At 52.4% G+C, this 25,053-nt stretch overlaps 1 protein-coding gene across 5 annotated transcripts; it reads left to right on the forward strand.

Moving 5' to 3' along the window:
* Nucleotides 1–292: 292 nt before the first annotated feature.
* Nucleotides 293–22,317, forward strand: NACC1 (nucleus accumbens associated 1). 5 transcript variants are annotated; one of them, XM_073318427.1, is made up of 7 exons: nt 1,531–1,758; nt 13,120–14,071; nt 15,444–15,626; nt 18,216–18,321; nt 18,673–18,770; nt 20,327–20,582; nt 20,997–22,317. In XM_073318427.1, exons 2-7 carry the CDS (start codon nt 13,168–13,170, stop codon nt 21,013–21,015), a joined length of 1,566 nt encoding a protein of 521 aa, XP_073174528.1. In that variant the 5' UTR covers nt 1,531–1,758; nt 13,120–13,167; the 3' UTR covers nt 21,016–22,317. The 5 variants fall into 5 exon arrangements, with proteins under 5 accessions (XP_073174525.1, XP_073174528.1, XP_073174526.1 ...); XM_073318425.1 differs by having other exon boundaries at nt 1,532–1,758; nt 13,117–14,071; XM_073318428.1 differs by lacking the exon at nt 1,531–1,758 and adding an exon at nt 3,283–12,248 and having other exon boundaries at nt 13,117–14,071.
* Nucleotides 22,318–25,053: the final 2,736 nt, after the last annotated feature.

Consider the following 25,053-nt stretch of genomic DNA (forward strand, 5'->3'; position numbering starts at 1 on the left):
TTTTGGGGGGTCAGTTCTGGATCCAAATTGGGGGAAACTTCCTTCAATCCAAACACCAAATTTTATTTTTTTGGGGGGGTCAATTCTAGATCCAAAGCTGGGGATGACCTCCCCCTACTCTAGATCCAGAAATTACTTTGTGTGTGTGTGTGTGAGACACAGAGAGAGAATATTTTGGGCCTAATCATGGAAAACCCTGGATCCAAATGTAGAGGTGGGAAAATCTCCTTCTAACCCATTCCTCCCACAACAACCCCCCTCTCCCAACTTTTTTTTTTTTTTTTTGCAGATGCATTTTGCTTCTGGATCCAAACTTCCTAAGCATGGTACCTGCCTCTCCTATAGAGCTGTTGAGTCTGACCCTCCCATTTCATAGGATTTATCTGCACCAAATATAAAATGGTATATAATTATAATAAAATATATTGACTTTATACACATATATATGTTTATGATATATCATCACGTTATATATATTGGTTTATAAAAATTACATATATATATCAGTTTAGTGCTAGGATACTAAATGTAATATATACATATATATATGTAAGTTTACACTGAGATATATAAAGGGAAGGAAAAAATTTAATGCAGAGAAGTACATGCATAAATTTAGTGCAAAGAAAATATATGTATGATTCTATTATTTTGATAGATAGCTACATATATTATTTCTGTGTACAAAACTTTTTATATGTATATTGCTGTGCTAAAACAAACATGTATATGAAGTCATATGATTAAAATATCATTATATATATATATATAAATGTAATGGTAGGACATTAGATTTAGCATGTATATATAAATATGAAAATAAGTTTAGTGCAGAGAAATTATATATGTATAATACAATCATGATTCTATTATTCTTATCTATATATACACACGATTTTTCTGCACTTAACTTTATCTGTATATTGGTGCTGTGTTAAAATTATACAATCATTATAATATCATATTATGACTTTATATACATATATGTTTATATATTTAGTGCTAGGACATGAAATTCAGTGTGTATATATATGGCTTTATAGTATGTAAAAAAGTTTACTGCAGAGAAGTTGCATAGAATAATTCTGGTTTCAGAGTAGCAGCCGCTTTTGTCTGTATTCACAAAAAGAACAGGAGGACTTGTGGCATCTTAGAGACTAACTAATTTATCTGAGCATGAGCTTTCGTGAGCTACAGCTCACTTCATCGGATGCATTCAGTGGACCCACTTCATCGGATGCATTCAGTGCAGTCCACTGAATGCATCCGATGAAGTGAGCTGTAGCTCACGAAAGCTCATGCTCAAATAAATTGGTTAGTCTCTAAGGTGCCACATAGAATAATTCTGTGATTCTACTATTCTGTGTGTATATGCAATAGATTCATATGATTCTATTACTCTTCCCATGCACCCCATCTCTCTCCCTCTCTGCACCCCCCTCCTCAAGGATAAGCCCAAAGCCTGGCTGGCAAGTTCACCCAGAGGCATTTTCCTGCCCCCCCAGGAGATGGGGGAAGGGGCCCTGCTCCCCTGGGCCGCCCCTGGGCCCAGCAGGGAGCAGCCAGCTCAGGGCTCAGCTAGCCGCGCCTGGGCGTGTGTGCGCCTGATGCAAGGGGAGGCTCGGCTGGCGGCGGCGGCCGCTGCCGCATCGGAGCGCTCGGCCCTCGGCTGAGCCGGCCTGGCTGGCAATGAATGGCTGCTGCTGCCGCGAGGCCAGGGCGAGCTGAGCCCTGCGCGGAGACCGCCCCTGTGCACAGGTGGGAGCCGGCCCGCGCCCGGGGCGGGGCCCCCCGCGCCCCCGGATCCCGGGGGGACCCGCTCCGCCCCCCTCAGCTGCACCCCCCACTGCCCCCCCGGATCCCGGGGGGACCCGCTCCGCCCCCCTCAGCTGCACCCCCCACTGCCCCCCCGGATCCCGGGGGGACCCGCTCCGCCCCCCTCAGCTGCACCCCCCACTGCCCCCCCGGATCCCGGGGGGACCCGCTCCGCCCCCCTCAGCTGCACCCCCCACTGCCCCCCGGATCCCGGGGGGACCCTCTCCGCCCCCCTCAGCTGCACCCCCCACTGCCCCCCCGGATCCCGGGGGGACCCGCTCCGCCCCCCTCAGCTGCACCCCCCACTGCCCCCCCGGATCCCGGGGGGACCCGCTCCGCCCCCCTCAGCTGCACCCCCCACTGGCCCCCCGGATCCCGGGGGGACCTGCTCTGCCGCCCAGCCTGACCCCCACTGCACCCCCTGATCCTGGGGGGACCTGCTCTGCCCCCCTCTGCTGCACCCCTCACTGCACCCCCTGATCCTGGGGGGAGCTGCTTCCCTCCTGCTGCAGCCCCCCCTGGCCCCTCCCAGAGTCCCTGATCCTGGGGGAACCTGCTCAGCCCCCCTCTGCTTCAGCCCCCACCTGACCCCCCTGCATCCTCTGATCCGCCTCCCTTCTGCTGCAGTCCCCCCATCTGACTCTTCCACTGTAACCCCCTGATCCTGGGGGGACCTGCTCTGCTCCCCCTCTGCTGCAGTCCCTTATCTCAGTTCCCTGATGCTGAGGGGACTGGCTATGCCTCCCTCTGCTGCAGTCCCCCCATCTGACTCACCCCTTCCCCTGGGTGGTCTGGAGGGGGCTAGGCCTTTCTCCAGGTCCCGCCTCTCCCCCAGAGGCTTCCCTGCTCACCCCACAGTGCCTTCAGGAAACTTTCTGCCCCCTGGGGAGTTCTCTAGCTGCCCCCCACTCTCCTCCTAGACCCTCCCAATCTCCTCCACGTTAGGGGACCTTCCCCCCCCCCATGGGAAGAGAATCACCACCCCCCACAATAAACTCTGGTGAGGCCTCCCCCTATGCACCCCCTTCTGGGTAGAAGTGAGGGGGTGGGGTCAAGGATGAATCTCCCCAATGGATCAGGCTCCTGGGTGGAGAAACCCTTCTATTGCAAAAAGAACAGGAGGACTTGTGGCACCTTAGAGACTAACCAATTTATTTGAGCATAAGCTTTCGTGAGCTACAGCAGTTCTTATGGGGTCTTCAAGCTGTAGTTGGGGTCTTCCCATCCTAGCAGCCCCCTGTGCCTAGATGGGCTTTTGTTTCGTTATCTTGCTTCTTGCCCACTCAGCTGCAAGGGAAGGGCCGAAAGCCACCAGCCTAAAGTCAACTTCAGCTACTTGGGAATTTGGGGGTAGCAAGGCCAGGAGGGTGTGTGTGTGTGTGTGTGTGTGGGCGGGCGGGGGGGCGGCAGACTGCCCTTCTCCTTGTCATATGTTGGGAGTTAGTGGTGTTTGGCCAAGGGGAGGGAGGGATAAAGGGGTGATCTCCCCCTGTAAAAAATAAATAAAAATCCCACCAAACAAAAAACCAGGAAGTTTTTCCTGGATCAACTCTGTGGCTCGGGAAACTGGAACAACCCCAGAGTGGGTTGAGGTGAGGGTGTAGCGAGGATTTCTTCACTTCACCAAAAAAGCTTTACAATTTGTTTCTGTTGCAAATTGTTTACATTTTTATTTATTTACATTTTGAAGGGGGCAGGGGCAGGTTGAGCTGTCTGGTTTGGGTTGCATTTGATTTAATTTAATTTTTTTTTTCTTTTGCTATGTGTTTGGGTCACAGGTTTCTGGTTTATGTAGAGAGTGTGTATAATAACACACGTGTTGTGTTGCATGTTCCCCTTTTCTGTTTCTTTGGGTTGCAAGTTTCAGGTTGTGTGTGTGTGTATATAATAAGTGCATTGTTTTGTTTGGGTTGTATTTCACTTTTATTCCATTTGTTTAGGTTGCAGTGTTCAGGCTTGGATTACACATATATTTTAATACGTTGTTTTGTTTGGGTTGCTGTTTCTATTTGGAGATTGTATATTTTTTTCAATACGTTTTTGATTGGGTTGCAATTTGGGGGTTGCAGTTCTTTATGGATTTGGGGGGGAAAGGTTGTGGTATCTGTGTCTTGTGCATAAATCCTGTTTTTTAAGCTTGAACCTCATCCCTGGACCTTTTCTGTGTAGCTCAGTCCACGGTCCTGGCAGGATCAGCATCCAGTTAGTTACAACTATGTTGAAACAGAGTGGTAGCAAGCTGGATTATGTATATGGGCTACCACTGAGGTACACAGACTCCAGCCCCTTATAGGTCAGGCCACTTGCCTAGGACTTAGGAGATACGGATGCAATTCCCTCCTCTGCTGCATACTCCATGAGAGATCTCCAAATCCCATACTCGCTCTGTGCCTCAGTTTCCCCATTTGTAAAATGGGAATAATAGCTCAGCCCTGCCTCACAGGGGTGAGAATAAATGTAGTAAGGGTAGTGAGGTGCTCAGATACTGGTAATGGGAGGCCATATAAGTACCTAAAATAGATAGTACTGGGTGCTACACAGATACAGGGTGCGAGAGAGTCCCTGCCCCAAGTAGCCTGCAATCTAAATAGACATTGTGTGGGAGGGGAAACTGAGGCACAGAGCAGAGAAATGGGTTGCCCAGAGTCAGTGGCAGAGCTGGGAATGGAACGCTGATCTCCAGATCCCCAGTCCACTGCCCGATCCCTGCATCTCAGTGTTGCCTCCTTGTCAAGACCTCGTGCGGGAGTTGGGTCTGAGGGCTGCCTCTGTGACCGTATAGTGGAGCGTCCAATCTACGCCACTATCACTAAGCAACTCGGGGCTCTGTCACAGCACTGGGGAGGCAGTGTGGTCTAATAGTTAGAGCACAGTGCTGGGAACTGTGACTCTTGAGTTCTCGTCTCAGTGCTGAAGTGGGGTGGAGTCTAGTGGACGGAGCAGGCGGCTGGGAGTCGGGATGCATGGGGTTACTCCCAGCTCCAGGAGTGGGGTGTAGTGGACTTGAAGCCATGATTCCTGGGCTCTGCTCCTGGCTCTGGATGGGAGGGTGATTGAGATCCTAGGACAGAGGTCAATGAGTTACGATGCCTTCTTGGGGAGCGCTGAGTTTAAGCCTGAACAGAACTGTCGGGGTTGTGATCCCAGCAGGAGCCAGGCATGCGGCTTTCTGGGTCCCCGGGCAGTGAAGGAGGCTGATTTGTGAGAGTGGCAGGAGTAGGTGCTGGATCGGGTGGGGAAGGATCCAGCTGACGGGCAGCTTATTCCTCTGATGCTTCTGACAGAGCTGGAGTTGAATACTTGATATTAAACATGCAGCAGTGGGTGGCTGTGTGGGTAGGTCTGAAAACAGCCTAGGGAAGCTAGAGACAGGTCTTATTCTTGTGGCCTGTGTGAAACATGCTTCACAATGTGCCCCGATCTGGTATCTTGGGGCCCCCAGAAAAACCAAGAGGGCTTGTAGGGGGTGCAGATCAGGCAAAGCCATTCTATTTTCTCCCACTGGATGATAGTAACTTGTATTGCAAGAGCTCCTAAAGGCCCCAGCCGAGATCAGTGGGCCCCCACTGCGCCGGGCGCTGTCCCCCACAGCTGAGATCAAGGGACCCCACTTCACTGGACACTGCACAGCCACAGGTGGGAAGGGAAATTGAATCACAGAGTGGGGGAAGGACTTGCCTGAGGTCACCCAGCAGGTCAGTGGCGGAGTTGGGAATAGAACCCAGGAGTCCTGACTCCCACCAAAATTCCTGAATCTCAAACTGGGGGCAACTGTTCTCATTAGTTGGAGGTGAGGTTGGCGATGCCCTCATGTTGTGCGCCTTGTGGCTCCATAGTATGGAGGTACCTGTAAATCGGTGTCAGGATGGAGGACTGAAAATCAGGACTCCTGGGTTCTGTTCCCAGGTGGGTGGAGAGTAAGGTCTAGTGTCTGTAATCTAGTGGTTAGGGTAGGAAGGTAGAAGCCAGGACTCCTCCGTTCTTATTCCTGTCTTTGGCACAGATTGTGGTCTGGAAGTGAGAGCTGGAGATGCTGGAAACCAGCGCTTCTAGATTCCAAGCTCCGCCATTGATTGGCTGGGTGACCTCTGGCAAGTCACCTCGCCTTTCTGTGCCTCAATTTCCCCATCGATACAATGGGGATAATGATACTGACTCATCCTCGGGTGAAGGAGTGTGGGTTGCATATGGAAGCTGGTTAATGATCATGTGCAGAGTACTGTGAAACCTTGGAAGAAATAAGCATCAGGTGTTTATTATTGAGAGTCAAATTAAAGGTAGAATCGTTACATTTTCTTCATAGATTATAAAGCCAGAAGGGAGCACTGTGATCAGCTAGTGTGATCTCCTGTATAATACACAGGCTGTGGGATTTTCCTGAATTAATTCTGGTTGCAAGTAGAGCAGATTTCTTGGAAAAACATCCAAACTTGATTTAAAAATGGCCAGTGATGGCAAATCCACAGTAGCCCTTAGTAAGTTGTCCCTCTTAAAAATTTGTGTCTTATTTGTCTAGCTTCAACTTCCAGCCACTAGCTCTTACTAGACCTTTGTCTGCTAGACTGAAGAGCCCTCTATGATCAGTATTTTGTTCCCCAGGTAGGTACTTAAAGACTGTGATCAAGTCACCCCTTAACCATCACTCTAGGGCTTCCGGAGTCTGTCACTGTCTACAATAAACAGGCCCAGAAGTCAGGGTTTGTAATGGTTTTACAGAACTTCCTATGGGTAGAAAAACTTTTTGATTTAAATGGGTTTTAAAAATTAATCTAAAAAAACCAAAACAGGACTCTCAAACCTCCTTGATTTCAGACCAGGGAAGATGAAACTGACAAAGAACTTTCTCCCTGCCCTGCTGAGATAAATGTCAAAAGTAAAGGAGAGTGAGGAGGCTCTTTGGGACAGGGACTGCCCCTCCTTATCCCTTGAGCCTGCACCATGGACTCCAGTAACGCAGGATTCGACCCTTATTAGGCGTGTGCGGGTAGCACCTAGAGGCCGCAGGTGAGATCAGGTGCCCGCTGCACCAGGTGCTGCAGATACATTATAAGAGCAAGTCGCTGTCCCAACAGACTTACAGTCTAAGTGAACAAGTGGGAGAAGGGGAAACTGAGGCCAGAGGATGACTTACTCCAGGTCTTTGGTGGAGAACAGAACCCAGGTGTCCCGAGCCCCTGCTAGATCCTGCTGCACATGCAGTGGGACTGCACCTTTAAACTGATTTCCTTTTCTGCAGGATCGGAGGTTCTGTTAAGTGCTCTAACCTGCTGGTGTCTCGTTCTTATACGTGCCAGCTGCTGGGAAAGCCGGCTCATCTGCTGCCCTCCTCTCTGTCGCTTGCAAATAGGTCAAGGCAGTCGATTTCTCTGGTGGATCGCGGGCAAAAAGAGTGACCCTTCCGGGCTGCTGTGACTTTAAAAACGGAATGTCACCCAGGTTCCAAAACCCAAGGCACAGAGACAGCCTTGTGGGGGAGTCCACTGCCCTGGGGCAAGACTTTGGGTCTGTTCTCACATCACTGCGTGCCTCAGTTTCCCTAGGAATCTGGGGCCCTGGGGCTCTGCCTACCAGGGGGTTCCCCTCGCTTGGAGTGGGGTTGGCAGAGGGGATCCCCCACTAAAGAGTCTGTGGCATCTCTCTCCCTCCCAGGAGAGGCAGAGATGGTAGCATGCCATCGTGTCTGTGCTTAGTGGATTGAGGCTAAAAGATCTTTGGGTCAAGGATGCGGGTCAGGGGCTCTAATGCAAATCAATAGCGAGTGCAGGGGGTTTTTTCTCAAGGGAACCACTGTCTCTGCTTCCCCAGCCTGTCTGTCAATGTCCCTGAGTTTGATGTGAAAGGCTCCCTCTGATCTGACGGTTACCCTACCCCTTCCTCCTGCGATTTGGGGGTATCAGGTGTCTGAACCAGGTGGTGAGCATGCAGGAGTGGGTGGAGAGAGAGGTTGGGACCGTGGGGGGCTGGTTGGGCTGAAGGTATTAATCTTCCCTGGACTGGGGGAGGCGGAAAGCCACCCCGATCTGGCAGGCGGCCCCTTAGGTGGAACGAGTTGTCAGGTCTCAGTCTTGTTCCTTCCTTGGCTGCTGCAGTCAGTGGGATTGAAGGGACAACAAGTAAATTCCCTTCCCCGCCAGAGGCGGGTCCCTGAGACACAGAGGCAGGTTAGGTTGCTAGTCTTGCGCTGGGGCTACATAGAGTCTTAGAGACAGCTGATCCAGCACCAGCCAACCTGTGGGATGGGTGGGAGCTGGGCTGAGCCAGACTCCACAGAGGTCTCCAAAGCTAAGAGCCAGTGTGGCTCAGAGTTGGAGCTGTGTATGTGGGATCAGGGCAGAGGGTCAGCCAGCTCTGATGGGTAGGGGCTGGCCTTTGGGTAAGATGATGGTCGGGGGAACAGGGCTGAGAAGACCGTGGTCTTATTCTTTTGCTGTGTTGCTTAGCAAAGTTTGGGCTGTAGGATAACTTGTCCTGGGCTAGGATTTCACCTAAAGATCACCTTGTCTCTGTAGGATGCTTGTGCTGGGCGAAATTGGGGCCTGCTTGTGTCGTGCACCCCTCCAACTGAGATTGGGGGCCCTCTCATGCCGGGCCCTGCACAGGACGCCCCCCCCACCCCACCCCCCAGCTGAGATTGGATGCTCCATCATGCCAGGACCTGCACAGATACCCGCCCGCCGCAGGGATCCGGGCCCTGCATAGACCATCCTCCGTCTGAGATTGGGGGGTCCCTTCATGCTGGGTCTTGCATGGGGGGCTGCATCATGCCAGGCACTGCACAGACCCCACTCCAGCCGAAAGCTGGGCCCCATCATGCCAGGCGCTGCACACACAGAGGGTGAGGGACTGGCCCTGCCCCAATGAGCTTTCAGTCTAGCCAGAGGGATTTAGATTGGAAATAAGGCTCAGGGAGATTCACCATTGGGACAAACCTCCAGGAGGTGGAATCTACATCTTGCGAAGTCACCAGATCCATCCTGGTGCCTCTGCTGTAGCCAAAGACAGCTGCTGGGCTCAGCACAGGGGTAAATGGGTGAAACTGAAGATCTTGGGCCTACAGTAGGTCAGGCTAGAGGATTTAATGGTCCCTCCTGGTCTTAAACCCTGCTGCCCTATAAATAAAGGGACAAAAGCAGGATCGGTCCCTCGGGTTTATCACTGAGGGGACTGTGTCCCAGAAATGTGAAGTGACTTGTCTGCATGGAAAAGTTGTGCTGGTTTTGAAGCGAAGGTGTGAACGTAAGCCACTTGGGGTGAAAGTGCTGCCAAGGGGCGCTCCGGTTTTGGTGTAAAAGCGGCTTCTCTGGGGCTGGTTCAAGTCGGTTAGAGACAGATTTAAACTCAGACTGAAATCAGATCATCCATGCAGGGGTTCCCTGGGTCTTTAAAGAAAAAACAAAAAAGCGAGTTAAACCAGTTCAAGTTTTCCAAGTAGACAAGGCCGAGCGATGCCAGAGCCCAGGCCCCCGAGTCCCGGTCTGTTATCTTCACCACAAGACCTTCCTTTTGCTTCTCTTTTTTTAGACGGAATCTTATAAGTAGCCTGCAGAATAAGGCGGAGGAAAAACTTGCCCTTGCTCTTGTGATGATGGTGCCTTTGCCCAGAAAGGTTTGCATTCAGAATTCTGGCAGAGAACGAATAAGTTTATGACGGGGCATGAGCTGCTTGAGAGTGGGACTGTCATCTTGTTCTGCGTTTGTACCGTGCCTAGCCCAGTGCGGCCTAGTGGTTTCGGGAGGCCTGGGTTCTATTCCTAGCTCTGCCACTGGCCTGCTGGGGGCCCTTGGGCGAGTCACTCACCCCACTCTGTGCCTCGGTTTCTCCATCAGTGAAACAAGGATGACAGTGACCTTCTTTGAGATCTGTTTGTGAGACGTGCTAGACGAGAGCTCGGGATTGTAGTTTTGCATTTATGACAAAGTGCTGCCGACGAGGTGGAATTCCGTGGCAGCTACCAAGGAACAAGGCTGGGATGGCAGGGAGTGGAGGATTCTGTTCTGTTAGAATGGGGGAGGAGGGGCAGGAAGCCAGGACTCCTGGGTTCTGTGCCTAGCTCTAAGGGGGCAGTGGTGTCTAGTGTTTGGAGCAGTGGGGGTCGGGGCTAGAAGCTAGAACTCCTGGATTCTATCCCCAGCTGTAGGAGGGGAGTGGTGCCTAGTGAGTAGAGCGGGGAGTTAAAAGCCAGGACTCCTGGGTTCTCTCTACAGCTCCACCACTGATTCACTCTGCAGCTTTAGGCAAATCCCTTCTCCTGCCTGTACCTTCGCCGTCCTTCCGCGCCCCCCCCCATGTAAAATTGGGTGTGGGATGCCCCCCACACACTAGGTGTACCCACAGTGGCTGGGCTTTCTTGAAATGGCTAAATCCAGGGCTGGAGAGAAGGCCGGCTTATCAGGGCTTGGGGATGATGAGACAACAAAGCCACAGGGGCCTTGGTTTTCTCCCCGCCCCAGGGTTGGGGAGATGCCGATGGGGCGCTCGGATCAGCACATGCCCATCCCCGGCTCCCAGCAGTAGCGTCTGTGGAGACAAGCACACCACGTGGTGGATAAGTCAATACTCTGTTCACTTGGTTACCTTTCCGCGCTCCTGCTTTGCATCCCTGCATGGCTAGTTCAGCCAGTGTTTGCTCCCCGCTCGCTCGCTTTACGGTTTTCCCCCCTGGTGTCAGTGTCTGCCACAGATGGAAATAGTGTGGGATAGACCTGCGTTGCTCACTGCATCTCTCCTCCCCCACTCCCATAAAAGACGTACAATGCACGGGGGCCAGTTAGGGAAAGGAGTATGGGGCCTTTCCCTTCCGCGGGGGGTCCTCTCTGATCCAGCCCCGGTTAGGGGACTGGCTGGCTCAGGGGCAGGAGGGAATGGGATTCAGCCCCTTTCCCCTTTATGGGGTGCCAGCTTTCATCCAGCCCCAGCTTAGGGGAGCGGTTGGTTCAGGGGGCCAGGAAATGGGACACTGCCTCTTTCTTCTCTGGGGGGTGCTGGCTCCAATCCAGACCCAGGGTGGGCGCCCTGTGAGTCAGAGGCAGGTGGAGTCTCTCCTGTTCTCTTGGGATTTTTAAAAAAAATCAGTTAGCTAAAAAAAAAAAGTCTAGCAAATTGCTCTGCTAATCACAAATAAATTAACCCTCCCCCCAGCTTCGTTCCATAGCGATTTGCTAGGCGTGGCAAGTCTCAGTGACGGGATGGGAGCGTGGAATTGAGCGTGGCTCTGATTTCCTGCCTTGTTAGCCAGCGTGTGGAGAAAAGATGGCCGTGTGGCTAGGAGCTTGCATGCACACATGGGCGCGCTGTGTCTTTGAAACCATTACAAAATGGATCAAAGGAAATACTCGTCCTTACAACATATCATTACCCTGTGGAACTCGCTGCTACAGGATGGCGTGGAGGCCAAAAACTTGGCAAGAGTCAAAGAGGGATTGGACGTGCACACCACGCCCATGAGGTGTGCTGCTCTGTCCCCTTGGAGTGGTGACTGGGCCACTTAGAGATTGATGAGCCTGGACCAGCCTTGGAGGACAGAGCTGAGTCTTCTAGCAGAGGTAGCAAAGGCTTTAAGATGCAGGGGTCCGAGGTTTGCTCCCCTGGAAGTGTCAGGATTTCTACTGGGTGGGACACCAGCCTGGGACTTGGGAGACCTGGGTTCAGTTCCCTGCTCTGCCACAGACTCCCTGTGTGACCTTGGGCTTCTTTGCGGCTCAGTTTTCCCATCTGTACAATGGGGAGAATAGCACCGCCCTACCTCCCGGCCAGGTTATGAAGATAAAACCGTTACGGTTTGGGAGAGGTGAGGTATTGCAGTTCTCACCGATTGGGGGACGGGTAAACAATGAAGATGACGGGTCACTGACACAGAGCGATCTGGATCCTTTGGTAAACTGGGCGCAAGCAAACACTATGTTTTAATACAGCTAACTGTAAATGTATCCGGCTCGGAACGAAGAGCGTCGGCTGTGCTTCCAGGCAGGGGGGCTCTCTCCTGGGAAGCAGGGACTCTGAAAATGATTTGGTGGTGGTGGATAATCAGCTGAGCAGGAGCTCCCAGCATTATGCTGGGGCCAAAACAGCTAGTGGGGTCTGGGGATGTATAAACGGGAATGTGGAGTAGGGAGAGGTGATTTTCCCTCTGCATTCGGCACTGGGGCAACCGCAGCTGGAATCCTGTGCCCAGTTCTGGTGCCTACAATTCAAGAAGGATGTTGATAAATTGAAGAGGGGTCAGAGAAGAGTCACGAGAAGGATCTAAAAGATTAGAAAACCTGCCTCCAGGAGCTCAGTCCATTTAGCTTATTAGAGAGAAGGTTAAGGGGTGACTTGATCACAGTCTGAGTATCTACTTGGGGAGTAACGGGCTCTTCTGTCCAGCGGAGGCAGGCCTAACACAATCCACTGGCTGGAAGTTGAAGCTGGACACATTCAGACTGGAAACAAGGTGAGCATTTTTCATGCTGAGAGTAACCACTGGAACAAGGTACCGACAGCTTCTCCGTCGCTGATCATTTTCCAGCCAGGACTGGGTCTGTTTCTAAAAGCTCTGCTTTAGGAATTCTTTCGGGGATGTTCTCTGGCCTGAGTTCTACAGATCACAATGGTCGCTTCTGGCCTTGGGGGGGTCTGTGAAAGTATCCTATGGACACAGATCGGGTTTTATTAGCCTCTGAGCGAATGGGCTTCTTTTTTAGCTCAGGAGGGACTCCAGCTGTGGGATCCAGAGGTGTCAGGTTCAACCCCTTCCGCTGGACCCCACTGCGGGTGTCATTCCCTGGGGTTTAGGTACAACGCGGGCCCCCCGCAGCAGCATCATAAAGATCTTAATGTGAACCTGGCTGATGGGATAGGGCCGCTCCGCCACAGCCAGGCAAATAGCTAACGCACTTTCCTTTTTATATCCCCGCCCCCTGCTCCCTTTTATCATTCCCCCCACCCCTGCTTCCATGTCTTGCCTGTGTCTTCGCATGTCTCTCCACCTCTGGTTCTCTTCCCCCCATTCACTCCTCTCTTGCTCTCCCTGTTTGCCTTCCTCTTGTCTTCTCTTCTCCCCTCTCCATGTCTGCATCCATCTACCCCGTTGGTCTGTCTCTGTCATCATACCTACCCACCCACCTGTCTGTCTCCACCTGCTATCATCCATACCTATCTGTCCATCACCATGCATCTGATGTATCTTATTGTGGTCCCCGTGCATCCATACCCACCCGTCCGTCCATCGTGGTGCATGCCCACCCCTGGTCACACGTATCCATCCATCCGTCTCCTCCTCTCCCCCCCCCACGTGTCTTTCCCCTCCTCTCTGTCTCCAGCAGACCCCCCACCGCCTCCCCACCCCCACCCCAAGCCAGGAGGAGACGACTATGGCGCAGACTCTGCAGATGGAGATCCCCAACTTCGGTAACAGCATCCTGGAGTGCCTGAACGAGCAGCGCCTTCAGGGGCTGTACTGCGACGTCTCGGTGGTGGTGAAAGGCCACGCCTTCAAGGCTCACCGGGCCGTCCTGGCGGCCAGCAGCTCCTACTTCCGGGACCTTTTCAACAACAGCAAGAGCGCGGTGGTGGAGCTGCCGGCGGCTGTGCAGCCCCAGTCCTTCCAGCAGATCCTCAGCTTCTGCTACACGGGCCGGCTGAGCATGAATGTGGGAGACCAGTTCCTGCTGATGTACACGGCCGGCTTCCTCCAGATCCAGGAGATCATGGAGAAAGGGACTGAGTTCTTCCTAAAGGTCAGCTCCCCCAGCTGCGACTCCCAGGGCCTGCACGCCGAGGAGACCCCTTCCTCCGAGCCCCAGAGCCCCGTGGCCCAGACCTCCACCTGGCCCTCCTGTAACACCCCCTTGCCCCTGGTGTCCCGCGTCAAGACAGAGCAGCAGGAGTCGGACTCCGTCCAGTGCACTTTCGTGGTCAAGCGGCTCTGGGACAACGGCCAGAAGGAGGGCGGAGGCGGGGGAGGAGGCAACAACGGGAGCCGCAAAATGGCCAAGTTCTCCACGCAGGACCTCGGAGGCAACCGGCAGCAGCAGCAGGGGGCGCAAGCAGCAGCAGGGGGCGGGGGCGGCAGCGGGCCCAGTGTGGTGAGCGGGCCCAGCACGTCCGACCAGACCAGCCCCGGCACGTCCAGCGCCTACACGAGCGACAGCCCGAGCTCCTATCACAACGAGGAGGATGAAGAGGAGGATGCGGCCGAGGAAGGCTCCGATGAGCAGTACCGGCAGATCTGCAACATGTACACGATGTACAGCATGATGAATGTAGGGCAGACAGGTGAGAGTGGCTGGGTGGGGAGGGGCCTTTCATGCCCCACCCCTTGGGGGAGGGGCTTGGGCCCTAATGCCCCACCCCTGGGGGAGGGGCTTGGGCCCTAATGCCCCACCCCTGGGGGAGGGGCTTGGGCCCTAATGCCCCACCCCTTGGGGAGGGGCTTGGGAAAGGGGAGGAGAGCTAGTGCTCTGCCCCCTTGGGGGCATGGCACAGGGAGAGAGGAAGGGGTGGAGCTTATAATGCTCTCTCCCTACAGCAGTGGCTGGGGGAAGAGGAGGGACTTTTATTGCTCCACCCCTTTGGGGAGTGGCTGAGGGATGGGGCGGGGCTTCTCTGCTGCTGGGTGTGGCATGTTTGCTGTCAGGGTTATGGGCAGGCGAGGACAAGGACTTGTTTTCATTGCACGGTGAATCCAGCTACACTAGCTGGAGAGTCTGGCCTGGAAGAGCTTAGAGAACCACCGAGAAGAAGGGTGGCCCAGTGGTAAGGGCGATACCTCATGCCCTGAAGACCCGGGTTCAATTCCCAGCTCCGCCACAAGTTCCCAGTGTGACCGTGTGCATGTTGCTCGGTCTCTCTGTGCCTCAGTTTCCCATCTGTACACTGGGGATCCCTGCCCTGCCTCCTAGGAGTGTGGGGAGGAGAAATACTCCAGCGGCGGGGGTAGGACAAGGACAAGCTGTAACATCTGGGCGTAGAAACCTTAAATCAATGACCTGGGTGAGGCCTGGAGATGATGGTTTTTCTGGGGTTTCTCCAGCTGTTCCAGGCTTCTCCTTGGATAAAGGCTCAGCCTCTCTGTCGTGAGTTTCGCTGAGTCTCAGCCCAGTTCCCAGCAGGCCAGGCACACCCAGGTTGCTATCAAAGCAGGGCTCAGTGGTGAGGCTGCGGGTTTTTCTCGGGGCTCATCCCACTCAGCGGCTAGAGAAGCCCATCTGCAAGGGGGCGATTAGCCAGGGGATAAATTCACACGGACCCATGGCCGGAGAGAGGAGCTGGGCCGCTGGTCCCCATTGTAATAGGGGAGAATTCGCTCTTCTCCAGCTGGAGAGACAAACCCCTTGCGCTCCAGATCCCATCTGTGCAGGGGTTAAAAATGGCCATCGTCCCCGCCTCCCGGAAAGGGAAACTGACACAAAAAATCACGGGTCCTAGTCGCTGTAGTGAGTTGGCGGCAAACCTGGAAGTAGAACCCAGGAGTCCGGACTCCCAGTCCCCCCCTGCTCTAACCACTAGACTCCACTGCCCTCCCAGAGCCAGGTAAAGAACCCAGGAGTCCTGGCTCCTAGCCCCCTCCCACCCCACTAGACTGAATGCTTAGGCCTAGGAGCTGTGTTCTGTGTGTTCACCCTCTACTCCCCCGGGCCCCAACCAGCAGCGGCCGCAGAGAAGGTGGAAGCCCTGCCCGACCAGGTGGCCTCTGAGTCTCGCAACCGGATCCGGGTGCGGCAGGACCTGGCGTCGCTGCCGGCCGAGCTCATCAACCAGATCGGGAACCGGTGTCACCCCAAGCTGTACGACGAGGGCGACCCTGCGGAGAAGCTGGAGCTCGTGACAGGTGTGTGTGTGTGGGGGGGTGGCCAACTGGGGGAAGGAGGCAGAGACCAGTCTGGGGTTGGGGGCGGGGGGGGCTAATTAAATTGCAGCATGTGAATGTGCTGCCCCTGTTTTAGGGCTTGATCCAAACTCAGTGGGGTTCTTCCCTTACCGGGAGCTGAGCACGTGTTCCTGTGCGTTGGCAGACGGGAGCCAGTGACAGGAGAGGCAGTGAGGCCCAATGGGCTGGCGCTCACGAGACCTGGGTTCTGTTCCCAACTCTGCCACTGCCCCTCTGGGTGACCTCAGGCAAGTTCCCCCAACCCTGTACCTCAGTTTCCCATCCCATCCTGGGTCTGTGCAGGGCCTGGACTGATGGGGGCTCGGTCAGGGGCGGGAGCTCTCTATGCAGCAGCCAGCATGACAAAGGGCTCCAATCTCAGCCTGGGGAGAGGGCCCTAAAAAATTCACTGGACCGTGAAATCTGGTCTCCCCCGTGAAATCTGGTCTTACAGATTTCACGGGGGAGGCCAGTGTTTCTCAGACTGGGGGTCTCAACCCAAACTGCGGTTGTGGGGGGGTCACAAGGCTACTGTAGGGGGTTGCGATGTTGCCACCTTTACTTCGGCCGCCCTGCTCTGAAGGCGGCGCAGGAGGGTGGTGGAAGCTGGCAATACCCTGCCACGACACCTTATTTCTGCGCTGCTGCGGGCGGTGGTGCTGCCTGCAGAGCTGGGCTCCCTGCCAGAAGCCGCGGAGCTTCCTGGAGATGGATCTGACCCCACCCCGGGAGCGGCCCCTGCAGGGGAAGAGGAAATCCCGTCCCTCACCAGCCTGGCCAGGACCAGCAGCTGGAGCCTGCCATACGGTAGGAGCACCTCAGCCAGGGCGACCCCAGCCCCTCCCTTCCCTGGCTCCGGGCCCAGAGTCCCAGCGTTCGGAGGTCAGAGGGGCCTTCGGCTCGTCACCCTCCCAACCATGGTATAGGCCGTAAGGCCAGCCTTTCCCTCCCCCCCCCTCAAAAGTGAGGACACCCCCCCACCCCGTCAGGGTTCCCTCCCCACTCTGAACTCTGGGGTACAGATGTGGGGACCCACATGAAAGACCCCCTAAGCTTATTTCTACCAGCCTAGGTTAAAAACTTCCCCAAGCTCAAATCCTTCCCCGTCCTTGGATGGGTACTGCTGCCACCACCAAGGGAGTTAGACAGAGATTCAGGAAAAGGACCGCCTGGAGTTCCTGTTTCCCCAAAATATTCCCCCAAGCCTTCACTCCCTTTCCTGGGGAGGCTTGAGAATAATCTACCAACGAGATAGGTGAACAAGGTGAGCACAGACCAGACCCCTGGGCTTTTTAGGACACTAAAAACCAATCAGATTCTTAAAAAACAGAACTTCATTATAAAGAAAAAAAAAAAAGTAAAAATATCCTCTGTAAAATCAGGATGGAAGGTAATTTTACAGGGTAATAAGATTTAAAACCCAGAGGATTCCCCTCTAGGCAAAACTTCAAAGTTACAAAAACCAGAGATAAACCTCCCTCTTAGCACAGGGAAAATTCACAAGCTAAAACAAAAGATAATCCAATGCATTTCCTTCCTATTACTTACAATTTGTAATCTTAGATGTTAGTTCAGATATGGCTTTAGTAGTTGTATTTTCCCTGCCCTGGTTCCTCACCAGAGAGAACACAAAGAAAAAACATAAAACAAAAACCTTCCCCCACAGATTTGAAAGTATCTTCTCCCCTTATTGGTCCTTTTGGTCAGGTGCCAGCCAGGTTATCTGAGCTTCTTAACCCTTTACAGATAAAGGAGAGATTTTATGCTACCCATAGCTGTATATTTATGACACCGCCCCCCACCATGCGCAGAAGTGAGGGTGGCAATACGGCGACCCTCCCTACAATAGTCTTGCGATTCCGTCCCCATGACCTCCTTTTGAGTTGGGACCCCCAGGGTTACAACCCCATGAAATTTCAGATTTAAGTATCTGAAACCATGAAATTTACAGTTTTAAAAATCCTGTGGCCGTGAAAGTGACCCAAATCGACTGTGAATTTGGTAGGGCCCTAATGTTGGGGGGACCCCGATCTTGGCTGGGGGGTGTTTGTGTGGTGCTTGACACAACAGGGAACCTTGAGCTCGGCTGGGGGTGGGGTCTTTGGGGTGACCAGCACAGCTGGGGATCCTGATCTTGGTTGGAGGAGGGGGTCCATAGGGCATGTGGATCAGCAGGGGACCCTGATCTCAGCCAGGGGGTGTCTGTAGGGCACCTGGCATAGCAGGGGACCCTGAATGGAGGTTCATGGGGTGCTGGGCACAGCAGTGGGCCCCAACCGTCGTCGTTAACCTCCCGTGCCCTAGAGTATGCAGTGTTACAGCCCCATCCCCTGTTCCGTGTTGCCCCGACGCCAGGACCTCCCTCGCCACGCAGAAGCCGCTGTCTGTCACTGCCAGGTCGGGGATTGAGGCTCGTGCTCCAGCTCCGTTCTGTTGGGTCCAAGGGCAGGCTCGGCAGGAATCGAGGCTGTTCCCTAGTGGCGCCCCCTTGTGAGGGGTCAGAGGGACATGTCTGGGTCATAATGGGTTTTTTTCCCCCACCCCGCCTAGGAACGAACGTGTACATCACCCGGGCACAGCTGATGAACTGCCATGTCAGCGCGGGGACGCGGCACAAAGTGCTTCTGAGGCGGCTTCTGGCGTCCTTTTTTGATCGGTGAATTTCGGCTTTCTGTATTGTGGGGGTGGGCCTGCGTCTCTCTCTTCCTGTCCCCTGCCCTGCCCTGCCAGGCCTGACGCAGCACTGGGAGTCCGGACGCCGGGATTCTAGCCCCAGCTCCGGGAAGGGAGTGGAGCCTAGTGGTTAGAGCACAAGGGGCCAGGAATCAGAACTGGGTTCCCCCCAGCCTGTGGTAAGGAACTGGCGGGAGTAGAGCAGGGGGCACTGGGAGCGAAGACTCCTGGGTTCTTTGCCCACCTTTGAGTAGGGGATGGGGGTCTGGAGGTCAGAGCAGGGCAGTGGCGAGAGGGTCTTTAGTTCTAATTCTCCGTCCTTTCCCCTGGCTAGGAACACTCTGGCAAACAGCTGTGGTACTGGCATCCGCTCGTCCACCAACGACCCCAGCCGGAAGCCACTGGACAGCAGGGTGCTGCATGCCGTGAAGTGTGAGTGCAGGGGGCAGGGGGTGATTCTGCTGGGCCCAGGGGCTCCACAAGGCTGCATCCTCCGGGCCCCATGGGGGGTGAGCCGGGGTCCGAAAGCCTGTCTCGCAGCAGATGGTACTGCCCCACATCCCAGTGACGCTCTGGGGCCTAGCCCGTTGCGTCTTCCTCATTGAGCGTCGTGCCCTTTGCATCAGGCTCATTACGGAGATCCTGGCCTGAGCGTCCAGAGACCAGCGGGGGCAGGCCCAGAGACCCAGCTGGCACAGCCAAGTCCTCCAGGAGCTCTGGTTCTGAACATTGCAGGGCGGGGGGTGGGGGTCTCTGTTCTGAGTAGGGTGGACCAGATGTCCCGATTTTACAGGGACAGTCCCAATATTCAGGGCTCTTTCTTCTGTAGGCGTCTATTATCCCCCACCCCCGTCCACACTTGCTGTCTGGTCACCCTAGTTCTGAGTCACATGCTCCCCATAACATGACCCTTGTACTCTCCATCTGGGGAAGGGGTGGGCTAATCCTGGCCCCGCCCCCTGTTAAAGGGCCAGACTCTTCTTTGCAGAACAGCACAGAGGAGGACCCCAGATGCACAGGGGGAGAATTACACTCATTATGTGTGTGTAGGGGGGAGGGCAGGGCAGGGGGAGGGCTGTAGGGTAGAGAATGGGGAACTAAAGGCAGAGACAGGTATTTCCCATCACTGAGATCATGCCCCTGCTGGCCAGAGGCTGCAGAGAGATAGTCATAAAACGTAGGCCCAAGCTAAAAAGCTTCTTGTTTTTTTAAAATAATAATAATTCCCACCGTTTATACCCCAGAGCTGATCTCGGCACTTTTTTAGACTATTTTAATCACTCTGGAAAACGGGATTTTTGTTTATTGTCGGTTGCTTTGCGATAGTTGGTTCCTAACATTACAGAAGGACAAAGAACAGATTTTTTTCATTTGTTGACAATTTAGAAAAGTTGCGGGGGAGAGGTTTCAAAATGTTGGCGAATCAAAAAGTAAAAATAAACCATGAATAGTTTGGGTGGAACAAAAATTTTAGTTTCTGGTGGGAGTGAAAACAAAAATTTCAGAAATTGTTGGCGAATGAAAAGATTGGGAAAAAAAGAGTTTTGGGTGGAACGAAACATTTTGTTTCGTTGAAACCAGCATGTTTTGGTTTGACCATTTTAAAACGCTCTTTGAACTTGGAAGGAAACATTGAAACGAAAAGTCATTTTCAAACCGAAAAATCAATTCTTTTTTGTATAATTTTTTTTTAGGCTTTTGCCCTAAATGAGCAATTAGGTGAAACGAACGTGAATTTGCAAAACGCTTTGGTGTTACTGAAGTTGTATTTTTCATTGGGGTGGGGGGAAGTGTTTTGCCCTGTTCTACTTAACACCCCCTCGCTTCCCCATCCTGGCATTACGCTGGGCCCCCCGAACTGGGCTGTAACTGTCTCCTGTCCTCTGTGGATCCGGCACTGGGAGGGGGGTCTTGCAGCACACTTTCCGGGGGGTGCTAGCATGGCTGCCCGACTAATAAGTGTCTTTTTTTTCGGCCCCGCTCCCCAGTCTACTGCCAGAACTTCGCCCCCAACTTCAAGGAGAGCGAGATGAACGCCATCGCCGCCGACATGTGCACGAATGCCCGGCGCGTGGTCCGTAAGAGCTGGATCCCCAAGCTCAAGCTGCTGATGGCAGAAGGTGACACCTACACCACATTCATCAACGACACTGGGAAGATGGAGCCGGACATCATGGGAGTGGAGCACAGCTTTGAGACAGGCAGTCACGACGGGGATGCAGGGACCTCGGCCGAGAGCCTCCAGTAAAAACCGCTTCCTCCCGTTAGCCCTTTCCATTCACTGATTTATTTTATTTTAATTTCTTAAGTTGATTATTTTTAGCGTCCCACTTTGATTTGATTTTAATGTGTTTTTTTTTTTTTTTCGGTTTGCCAGGGGGGGAAAAACGTTGCACCGTCTCTTTAAAAAAACAAAATCATCCTCAGTTCCTAATGCAGTGTGGGTAATGAGAGAGGGGTCGGTGGCGTGGGCAGTTTCAATCTCACGCTGTTCTTACTGGGCAGGTGGATGTTTTCTTGGGTAGCCCTGTGAGTCAAACCGGGGAAATTCCCCCCTTCCTCCCCCTCATGTTGTGCAGGATCCATGCTTTTAATGACCTCTCGTTAAATAGATCTATAAATAATTGATCACGCTTTATATGCAGGTTCTGTTTATAGGTGGTTTGCAAAGGGGTGATAAATGATGGATCATGTCTCAAGCATATCAAAGACAGGAGCGTCGGATGTGTTGCAGCTGGGTCTAAGCTTCCCATTGGATTTGATAACCATCCCTGAGAACTGATTAACCTTGCATTCAAGCTTTATGAACCCTGTGCAAACTGCTCACGAATGGAGCCTTCGTACAAAGTGGGGCTGTACGATTTTACAGGAAAATAAAAATCCGAATTTAAGACCCTGATTTCTAAAAAGCATCTGTTCAAGACAGCATGTAAGCATGCGCTTAACTTTAAGCACCTCTTTATGTTCCTCTTGAATTCAGTCAAAATGGGCCTTTGACCTTATTCAACTTACATGCTCAAGTCCCACTGATTTCTTTCATCCATCCACAGGCTGCAGTGACAAGGGTGGAGAATAAGGATGGGTCGTAACGTGTGTGTCTCTGAATGGGGGCTTTTTTTTTAAAGCAAGCGACAGAGCAACGCTCCTGGCTGTAATGTCTTTTCACATTGCGTCTACACTGGATTCTTTTCTTCTTTCCCCTTCCAACCACGTAGTGTAAAATCCTACTGCAGCGACTGACAAGTGACCTCTATGGGCATTTGAACTTTGGGCAGAGCCAACCTAATTCCCTGTTGCTTTGTCTCCCTCGAGTGGCCAGGCTGCATGTGAAGGTTTGAATCCTCTAACGGGCCATATCTTTTCGCTCACCTGGTAGCAGTTTTGGCTTTTATCACCTCAAGTCTGAGATTCAGTCCCCAGCCAAGGTGTGTCATGTTACGCTAACTTGAAATTTGAGATTGTTGGCTGAAATTTCTTTTGGCTGGAAAAGGCAGATTTGCCTCCAAAACTGGGCAGTTTCTCCAAATAGTTTTGGCCAACCCCTTCCCCCGAAACGTTTTGTTTTGACATTTTCAAACTATTTCAGGTTTCAGAGTCGCAGCTATGTCAGTCTGTATTCGTAAAAAGAACAGGAGGACTTGTGGCACCTTATAGACTAACCAATTTATTAGAGCATGAGCTTTCGGGAGTTACAGCTCACTTCATCGGATGCATCTATTTCAGTGTTTCATCGTAACATTTGGTTTAGAAATGACCTTCCATTTTATTTTAGGAATACTGTAAAAAACGCTGCAAAACAAAACATTCTGCTTTGGGGTGAACAGGTTTTGTTCAGACTGATACGACCTTTTCCCTGTTTTATTTTTTTGGAGTTGACGCTGACGGCGCTATAGTTACGCCGATGTAAAACCAAAATCCAGCATAGATGAGCCCCTGAATGCGATATGCAAGGCTATGCTTGTTTTTTCAATAGCACGGGGCATTGTCGGGGCAAAAAAAAAAAGGGGGGGGGATGGGGGTAATCTATTTGAATCCCTTCCGGTTAATGCCAGGATCCCAAGTTGTGATTTTAAAATGTAGACCCTGATCCTGCAGACACAGGCAGGATTCATCTGTTAGGATGTGTGTGTGTTCATTGACCTATTCACATGCTGCTTCTTAAGCACTAGGGCCTGTTTTCATTCCTGGAATTGATGCTGTATGTTTTCTTGAAATGACACTGTTTAATTTTACCTTCCCTTTCTCGTCAATTTCACTTCTGTGCTGCTTTGCAGTCAGGGACTCCTGGGTTCTGTTCCCAGCTCTGGGAATGGCATGTGGACTGGTGGTTATCACAGGGGGCTGGGAGTCAGGACTCCAGGGTTCTGTTCTCGGTTCTGCTACCAACTTACCGCATGGCCTTGGGCAACTCACTTCCCCTCTCCGTGCCTCAGTTTCCCCATCTGTGACATGGGGATAATGATTCTTGCCTTGGAAAAGCTGCTAAGTATAATTACTATTGTGGTTGTTGCATCTGTGAACATTTTTAAATTTAAACAAACGACCACACTCCTCCCCTCCCACACCCCCAAATTGGAAATTAAAATGCCAACATGAAAACATTGTTATCCCTCTTAGAATTTTTTTTTTTTTTTTTTTTGCAACCTTCTGTTTTCTTCGTAAGCCAATGCCCTACCCTGGGAGTTGGTGCCCCTTGGAGCAAATAAAACTTTCCCCATAATTATGTTATGGGGACAGGGAAAGGTTTTAAAAAAACATTTAAAATGTAATGTAAAAAAATCTGCATTTCAGGGGTTGGGGACTGTGAATAGTAACTCTGCTGGGGTCTGACCCCCTCTTCCATCCCCCTTGTGTAGCCATGTACCCCAGCGGGATCAGACTGGGGTGATCGGCTGTTTGAGGTTAAGGATGGAGGCGTAACGCTGTGTGGACGGTCTCTCTTGTTGCTGTAGCAAGTCGGATCGATCTGTGCGTGTGACAGCGGATGGGGAGAGGGGATTAGTAGAAAGCTAGAAAATCAAAACCGTTGTTGGCTTGTCCCCAGGGAAGTTCACACCTGCCATGCTCCGCCCGATGGGAGGGTTGAAACCGTGGCCATGCTGTGCTGGAAGCATTCACCTGAGCCTCCTGAGGGGAGCAAGGGTGAAGCTGCAGTGGTGTGAACCTGAGGACGCTAAGCAGAGGCATGTGAAGGCAGATCGCTTCTGGCCCTGGGTCATACGGCTAGAGAATACCCAGCATTGGCCACGACGGGGGCTTGTGGGAAGGGATTGGAGGACCATCATCTATGGATTGTTGACTGCAGTTAGCTTATCCCTCCTATTGCTAACTCAGCGTCCGCACCATGTGTCTCAGAGCCCGGTGGCAGCTGCACCTTGTGGCTCGGGTAGTTGTGTCTGAATTCGAAGCGTGTGATGGGGGAAACCAGCACCTGAACCTGGGTTAAATCTGCTGTGAAGACGAAGCCAGAAGCACTCGCCTGCTCTCAAACCTACCCTCCGTCCGCACTTACATTGCTGGATCAAAGGGTGTGATTTTTCACACTGATGTATTAAACTAGATGCAACGTACGTGTGTGTGTGGACATTCCTATACGACTTTAAACCTGGCTCGTGCCTCTAAAGTTACAGGGGCAAGCTAAACTGGTTTGAAACCCATATAAGTATGTCCACACACAACTAAACCGGTTAACCTTAAACCGGTGCAACTTCTGTGTGTAGGGCTCAGTCTAGCTACAGATGTTTGCCGGTATAGCTGTGTTGTCTGGGCGTGTGACATAATCACAACCTCCTCCCGGCACAGCTGTCCCACCACATGACCCGGTGTAGATGCAAAGCTGATAGCATTCAGGGAGGAAATGCTATGCTGGATGAGCCCTTGATGTGGGTTACCCCAGGCAGGGTCATTAGGATTTAAGCGATCTCGGAGGTCCAGAGAAGGGCAAACATAGTGCCGATCTTTAAAAGGGGAGCAAAGAGGCCCCTGGGAATCACAGACCAGTCAGCCTGACTTTGATACCTGGAAAGGCAGCAGAACAGATGATTAAATGATCAATTTATAAGCCCCTAGAGGACAATGGGGCGACAAGGAATAGCCGGCATGGATTGATCAAGAACAAACCAAGCTAATTTCCTTCTTTGACAGGTGACTGGCCTTGCAGGTGGGGGGAAGCAGTAGACATGGTAGATCTTGATTTTAGGTGGGCTTTTGACACAGCCCCCCATGACCTTCTCATCAGCAAACGAGGGAAATGTGATCTAGATGAAATTAGTATAAGATGGGTGGCGGGAAGACTCAAAGAGGAGTTATAGCTGTAGGACTGGGAGGACGTCTCCTGCAGCATCCCGTAGGGGTCAGACCTGGGTCTGGTCCTAGTCAATATTTTCATTAATGACTTGGATAATGGAGTGAGGAGCGCGCTTATGATGTGTGCAGATGTCCAAGCTGAGTGGGGTTGCGGGCACTTTGGAGGTCAGGGCTAGAATTCAAAACGACTTGGTCAAATTGGAGAATTGGTCTGAAACCAGCGAGATAAAATTCAGTAAAGACAAGGGCAAAGTATTTCACTGGAGAAGGAAAAATCAAATGTGCAGCTATGAAGTGGGGAATAGCTGGGCAGGAGGTTGGACGGCTGAGAAGGATCTGGGGGTTCTAGACACAGGTGAATGTGAGCCACCAAAGCCAGACAGTTGCTAAAAAGCCTTGTATCGATCTG

Source organism: Lepidochelys kempii, chromosome 20 (genome assembly GCF_965140265.1).
Source record: "Lepidochelys kempii isolate rLepKem1 chromosome 20, rLepKem1.hap2, whole genome shotgun sequence".
NCBI classification, from domain to species: Eukaryota; Metazoa; Chordata; order Testudines; family Cheloniidae; genus Lepidochelys; species Lepidochelys kempii.

Excerpts from the sequence above, each read along its gene's own strand:
- NACC1 (XM_073318424.1), top strand. Across the intron at positions 15,627-18,215 it reads GAAGCTGGAGCTCGTGACAG|GAACGAACGTGTACATCACC; the intron begins GTGTGTGTGTGT and ends CACCCCGCCTAG. Across the intron at positions 18,322-18,672 it reads CTGGCGTCCTTTTTTGATCG|GAACACTCTGGCAAACAGCT; the intron begins GTGAATTTCGGC and ends TCCCCTGGCTAG.